This window comes from Dipodomys ordii, unplaced genomic scaffold, assembly GCF_000151885.1.
Source record: "Dipodomys ordii isolate 6190 unplaced genomic scaffold, Dord_2.0 Scaffold120, whole genome shotgun sequence".
Lineage (NCBI taxonomy): Eukaryota > Metazoa > Chordata > Mammalia > Rodentia > Heteromyidae > Dipodomys > Dipodomys ordii.
The window spans coordinates 2977850-2985121 of NW_012267336.1; the positions used below are offsets into that span (position 1 = coordinate 2977850).

Here is a 7272-nt window from a genome sequence, read left to right on the forward strand (position 1 = left end):
TTGAGCCACAGCACCACTTCCAGCTTTTTCTGCTTATGTGGTGCTGAGGAATCGAACCCAGGGACTCATGCATGCAAGGCAAGCACTCTACCACTAAGCCACCTTCCCAGCCCATTCCCTCATCACTTTGGTGAAGGAAATATGAGCAACAGGACTAAAGCATCATTTCTGGTGGAGGATTGAAAAGTAGGTGATGACAACCACATTCCTGTCTCTCCCTCTAACCCTTGTACAGGCACAGTGAAGGAACTTCCTTCCGCCACCGCTGAGGGCAGTGTGGAGCCGAGGCCCTTGTTCCCACCCCCAGCATCCTGTGCCAGGCATGTTCTGTGAATGTAAACTAACCTTTTAGTATTTTTAAGCCACTGAGACTGCTGTCTCCTAAGGATCATCTTTGCTCTCCATCCCTAAGCTTGTTGTACTAGTCAGCCAAAATGAAATACCTGAGGTATTATGAAGAAAAGAGGTTTATTAACGGCACAGTTTTGGATGTTTAAAGTCCGACATGAGGCAAACACCATTAGTTCGACATCTGATGAGGGCCTAAAGTGGATGACGCCCCCATCATGGCAGGAGCTCCAGTGTGACAAAGCATCACCTCGACAAGCAGAACTGGGATCCTGTGGTTCTTTCTAAGGATACTCCGCCAATGACCTGAGGCCCTCCCACTAAGCCCCGCCTCTCAGAGCTCCACAGTGTCTCCTAAGATCCACCTTCTGATTGGACACCCTACAGACCAAACTCCAACACTTAATTCACAGCACCTGCCTTCTCCCCACTCCCTGAAAACATGGGGTCTACATTACAGATCGAAAAACAGCAAGAACAAAAGGGAGTCAGAAGCCAGCTTGCATGACATCTCTACCCAGCCCTGAAAGGCCACAGACTGTAGCTTCAAGAGGTCTTGAGCATCTATCCCATACTCATTTATTGGTTTCTCTTTTAATTCTATTCCCCAGTTCTAAAGTAGGAATGGCTAGGTTGGCAAGAGGAGCGCCGGGATACCAAGTCCTGGGGACACTGAAGGCTGACAATGACCTTGCAGGCCTGGATCTGAACCTCCTCTTCAGGGTGGATGACCAGCGCAAGCAGCCGGTCTGCCAATCGGGACTCATCCCCAAACAAGGCTTCGTGTAGGGACTGTTCGTTGTAATGCCATTTCACAGCTCGATAGTGGGGTACGTTCTGACCTTCACTCAGCCGCTCTGCAAACACCAGTATCTCGAAAAGCAGACTTGGTGGTTGTGTGGACTGGAACATGTTCAGGAAATTGCAGTGTACCTGCCACGTGGAAACGGAGGAGAACACAAGTGACGTCGCGGGCAGGTTCTCACATTCTTATTCTTTTGGACTTCTATTGTCCTGACTTATCATTGCACACAGGTTTTCCTTTCCTTTCCATTCTTGTTTGCCTCGTTTAATTATATTGTGGTCATAAAACAAGAGATATGGGGCTGGGAAGGTGGCTCAGTGGTAGAGCGCTTGCCTTGCATGCCTGAGGCCCTGGGTTCCATTCCTCAGCACCACATAAGCAAAAAGAAAAAAGCTGGAAGTGGCGCTGTGGCTCAAGTGGTAGAGCGCTAGCCTTGAGCTGAAGAGATGAGGGACAGCGCCCAGGCCCAGAGTTCAGGCCCCACGACCGGACCCAAAAAAAAAAAAATACAAGAGATATGATTCTAATATGGATTCAGGAGCCAGGCAACGACAGCATACACCTATAATCCCAGCTACGCCAGAGGCCAAGATGTGAAAATCTGACTTTGAAGTCAATCAAGAGACTCTCATCTTCAATTAACTAGCAAGCAACTAGAAGTGAAGCTGTGGCTCAGGTGGTAGAGCACTAGTCATAATGGGAAAAGGCTGAGCAAGAGCACAAGGCCCAGCAGGTGCCAGTAGTTCATGCCTGTAATCCTAGCTACTCAGGAGGCTGAGATCTGAGGGTCATGGCTTAAAGCCAGCCTAGGCAGGAAAATCCAGGAGACTATTATCTCCAGTTAACCACCAGAAAACCAGAGGTGGCCTGTGGCTCAAGTGGTAGAGTGCTAGCCTTGAGCTGAAGAGCTGAGGGACAGCGCCCAGGCCCAGAGTTCAAGACCTATGACCAACAATAAATAAATAAAAGAGCACAAGAACTAGAATTAAGGTGTAGTACAGGCACATAATAATGATGATGATGATGACGATAATAATAATAATATGGATTCTGGAGAAGTAGAGCTGTAGCTCAAGTAGTAACCTTAAGCAAAAATGCTAAGGGACAGTGCCCAGGCTTGGAGTTCAAGCTCCAGGACTAGCACAAAGAATATGTAAAGTAATATAATAAAATAACATGGATTCTGAAAATTTTGTTGAAACCAATATTAAGGTTTAGCATCTGGTTAATTTTTTATTTTATCTTATTTTTTTGTCAGTCATGGGGCCTGAACTCTGGGCCTGGGCACTGTCCCTGAGCTCTTCAGCTCAAGGCTAGCGCTCTACCACTTGAGCCACAGCAACACTTCCGGGCTGGTTATGTGGTGCTGAGGAATCAAACCCAGGGACTCATGCATGTAAGGCAAGTGCTCTACCACTGAGCCACCTTCCCAGCCCTCTGGTTTTTATAATTTGTGTGTGTATGTGTGTGTGTGTCAGTTGTGGGGCTTAAACTCTGGGCCTGGGTGCTGTCCCCAGCTCTTCAGCTCAAGGCTAGTGCTCTACCACTTGAGCCACAGTGCCACTTCCATTTTTCTGAGTGGTTTATTGGAGATAAGAGTCTCATGGACTTTCTTGCCCAGGCTGGCTTTGAACCGTGATCCTCAGATCTCAACCTCCTGAGTAGCTAGGATTACAGGTTATTTTTTTTAAATCACTTGAACTCAAGGAGATGAGTCTCACTGACATTCCTGCTTGGTCTGGCTTTGAACAGATTCTCAGATGTCAGCCTCCTGAGTAGCTAGAATTATAGGCATGAGCAACCAGTGTCCAGCTTTAGGGTATCTAATAATAATAAGTTCAAGTTTATTTGTGCTATGCACAAGTCTATCTTTACTAGTTTTTTTTTTTTCCTTTTCTTTTTGATGATCCTGAAACTTAAACTCAAGGCCTGGGCACTGTTCCTGAGCCTCTTTGTACTCAAGACTAGCTCTCTACCACTTGAGCCACAGCATTATTTCTGGCTTTTGTTGTTGTTGTTGTGGGTTGTGAGTCTTGAACTCTGGGCCTGGGCACCAGGCTCATTTTTGAATAGTTTATTAGAGATAAGAATTTCTGGCTTTTGTTGTTGTTGTGGGCCTGGGCACCAGGCTCATTTTTGAGTAGCTTATTGGAGATAAGACTCTCTCAGAAGCCAGTGCTGTGGCTCATGCCTGTAATCCTAGTTACTCAGGAGACTTAAGATCTGAGGATAGAGGTTCAAAGCCATCCCGGGCAGGAAAGTCCATGAGACTCATCTCCAATAAACCATCAGAAAACCACTTTGACCTGTGGCTCAAAGTGGTAGAGCACTAGCCTTCAGCTAAAGGGCCAATGCCCAGGCCCAGAGTTCAAGTCCCATGACTGACAAAAAAAAAGTCTCAGAGGGACTTTTCTACCCAAGCTGGCTTCAAACCATGATCCTCAGATCTCAACCTCCTGAGTAGCTAGGATTACAGGCTTGGGCCACCAGCTCAAGCTAGTTTGTTTTTTTGTTTTTTGTCAGTTGTGGGCCTGAACTCTGGGCCTGGGCACTGTCCCTCAGCTCTTCAGCTCAAGGCTAGCGCTCTACCACTTGAGCCACAGCGCCACTTCCAGCTTTTTTCTTTTTGCTTATGTGGTGCTGAGGAATCGAACCCAGGGCCTCAGGCATGCAAGGCAAGCGCTCTACCACTGAGTCACCTTCCCAGCCCCTGTCCCTGAGCTTTTGTGCTCAAGACTGACACTCTACCACTTAAGCTACAGTTCTACTTCTGGCTTTTTTTTCTGGTTAAGTGTAGATAGGAGTTCTCAAGGATTTTCTTGCCCCAGCTAATTTCAAATGGTGACCCTCAAATCTCAGCCTCCTGAGTAGCTAGGATAATAGGCATGAACCACTGGTGCCTGGCTTTAATTTCTGTTTTGTTCCCTGTGTTTCTAACTCTCAGAATTCAGAAAACTGCTCAAAGGAGAATGCCCTTGCAACAAAATGGCCTTTCATTGTACTGGGGGAACAGCTCTTCAGTGCACATAGTACACAGGCAGGAAAAAGAAGATAATTCATCAGGACAGGGTCTGTCTTGAGATACCTCTGTGGGCGTCTGTTAGCCCCGCTTCGCTTCTCACCTGGCAGTTGAGAATGTCATAGAGAAGGTCATTCTTCTGCGCTAGGTAGCTCAGTAGCCGCAGGGCTTGCACCTGAAGTGAGGAAAGGATAAAGCTTGAGGCACGGCTGGCCTCAGTGGGGAGAAGGTAGGATCCTCTGCCCTTTCCCCGAGGGGCTGTGCCTGCGCCGGCTGGCCCCCATGCCAGAGCACAGGTACCTGAGCCACGATGTAGTCGGACTGCATGATCTCCATCAGGGCGGGCATCACCCGCCGCAGCTGAGGATGCACATAGTCAGGCAGCGGAAGGTTGTTGAGGAGCCGGAGGCCTGCGACGTGCAGATCCGTGTCCCAGATGGTGGAGATCAGTTCCAGCACCTTGATGGAATGTTCCTGGGGTGGGAGACACAAGAAAAGGCTGAGTTTGTTTTTTTTTTAAGGGACAGCGCCTAGGCCCTGAGTTCAAGCCCCAGGACGAGTACAAAGAATATATAAAATAATATAAAATAACATGGAGCCGGGCACCAGTGGCTCACGTCTAGCTACTCAGGAGGCTGAGATCTGAGAATCGCAGTTCAAAGCCACTCTGGGCAAGAAAGTCTGTGAGACTCTTATCTCCAATGAACCACCAGAAAACGAAGTGGCACTGTGGCTCAAGTGGTAGAACATTGGCCTTGAGCTGAAGAGCTGAGGGACAGCGCCCAGGCCCAAAGTTCAAACCCCACGACAGACAATAGAAGTCCTGGAGCTTGGGCCTAGATACAGTCCCTGAGCTTTTCTTGCTCAAGGATAGCGCTCTACCACTTGAGCCACACTGCCACTTCTGGCTTTTTATTTTTATGTGGTGCTGAGGAATCGAACCCTGGACTTCATGCATGCTAGGATTTTTGCCCATCCTCCTCTTCCTCTTCTTTAGTGAGATCATCCAGACTTGCAGAAGTAAATACTGTCCATTCACTGAGGGCTTCCAGATTTGCATCTCCAATGAGAAACATATCCAGCCCAAACCCGAGTTGCCAGCCTCTGCCACTGGTGATACCGTCCTTCCCATGGCACAAACGAGCTACTCCAGCATTCGTGACTACCTCACACACCTCTTTTTCGATCCTTTAGAAACTCCTATGGGCTCTCCCTTCAAAATCCACAAGAAACCCAGCCACTTCGCACAACTCCACTTCTCTTTCTAGTCCCAGTACTGGCATGCGCGTGTGCACACACACACACACACACATGCATGCACACACGTATGCCAAGAAATTCGTTTACTTGTCTAAGTTGGTTTATTGCTGGCGCATGCGCCTCACTGTGGTTTATCACTGGCGCATGCGCCTCACTGTGGTTTATCACTGGCGCATGCGCCTCACTGTCGTTTATCACACGCCACTGCTGTCAAAAGATGTTTCCATCAGAATGACCAGGGAACCACCACCCTCGTGGGTCCCACTTACAGTCATTACCACCCACAACCCGGGCCAGAGCCCTGCAGACCCTCATCTGTTTTCCAGCTCTATTACTTTTTGAAAATGTTGTACAAATGAGACTCTATTTTAAAAAATACTGGGGCTTCAAGTCAAGCCTCCCACCTGCAACACACAGGACTCTCCCGTTTGAACCATGCCTCCAGTTCACTTGTTTTGTGCCAGCCTCAGACTGTAATCCTCCTACCTGTGCCTCCCATGTAGCTGGGGTGACCAGGGCACTCCCGTCAGGCTCAGCTCGTTTGTCAAGAGGGGGTTTGTCTTAATATTTTTCCCAGGCTGGCCTTGAACTGCCATCTTCTTAATCCCCATCTCCTGTAGCTGGGATTACAGGCATGTGCCACCATACCTAGTCCTTTTATGTGACCTTTAAAGATTTTTTTAAATATGTAACATACTGTCCTCAAGATCCATCCAACTTATGTGTTTCAATATTTCATTCCTTTTTCTTTTTTTTTTGGTCAGTTGTGGGGCACTATCCTCAGCTCTTCAGCTTAAGGCAAGCACTTTACCACGAGCCACAGCAGCACTTCTAGTTTTCTGAGTGGTTTATTGGAGATAAGAGTCTCACGAAGGGTCTGGGAAGTTGGCTCAGTGGTAGAGAGCTTGCCTAGCATGCATGAGGCCCTGGGTTCCATTCCTTGGCACCACATAAACAGAAAAAGCCAGAAGTGGTGCTGTGGCTCAAGTGGTAAAGCAATAGACTGAGCTGAGGGACAGCGCACAGGCCCAGAGTTCAGGCCCCATGACCAACAAAATAAATAAAAATAAAAGAAAGTCTCACAGAGTTTCCTGCCCAGACTGGCTTTGAACTGTGATCCTCAGATCTCAGCCTCCTGAATAGCTAGGATACCAGGCGTGAGCCACCGGTGCCCAGCTGTTTCATTCCTTTTACTGTCGAATAGTAGTCCACGAGATAGCCATAGCACCATTTGCTTAACATCCACCTATTGCTGCTTCCAGTTAGGGACTATTTCAAATAAGCTTGCAAAGGGCAATTGTGCGCAGGTTTTTGTGCAGATGTAAATGTTCATTTCTCTAGGATGAAGTCCAGGAAACAGGTTGCTAAACACATATTTAGCATTCTTCAAAACTGCCAGGCTGTTTTCCAGAGTGGCTGCCGTTCGATTTCACAACCCTACCGGCAACGCAGGAGGGATTGCTTCTTAGAATCTTCCCCAATACTTGGTATTTTCATGAATTTTTATTTTAGCCCTCTTAATAGGTATATGTGACTATCTCCACTTGATTTTAATGTTTTATTTCCCTAGTGGCTGGGATGTTCAACTTCCTTTCCTGTGCTGATTTGTAACTGACACATTCTCTTCAGTGTCGCCTCTCTTCAGGGCTCCTGCCCATTGTCTAACTAGACTGATGTTTTGTTTTAATACTGGGTTTTGCGAGCTCTCTGTATAACTCTGGTGAGTCCTTTGTGAGATAGGCAGTTTGTAAATATTTTCTCCCCGTCTTCTCTTTGCTTTCTCATCTTTTTGTCTTTTTTTTTTTTTTTGGTCCGGTCGTGGGGCCTGAACTCTGGGGCT

General features: G+C 47.5%; 1 protein-coding gene across 1 annotated transcript in view; it reads right to left on the minus strand.

Moving 5' to 3' along the window:
* Nucleotides 1–911: 911 nt before the first annotated feature.
* The window catches only part of Armc12 (armadillo repeat containing 12), a 13181-nt gene continuing 6820 nt past the window's right edge, over nucleotides 912–7272 (minus strand). Inside the window, exons 4-6 of the mRNA XM_013029603.1 lie at nucleotides 4473–4646; nucleotides 4276–4347; nucleotides 912–1281 (exon numbers count right to left, since the gene is read on the minus strand). Coding sequence (XP_012885057.1) covers nucleotides 949–1281; nucleotides 4276–4347; nucleotides 4473–4646 — 579 coding nt within the window. The 3' untranslated portion in view covers nucleotides 912–948. The remainder of the gene's footprint in view (nucleotides 1282–4275; nucleotides 4348–4472; nucleotides 4647–7272) is intronic.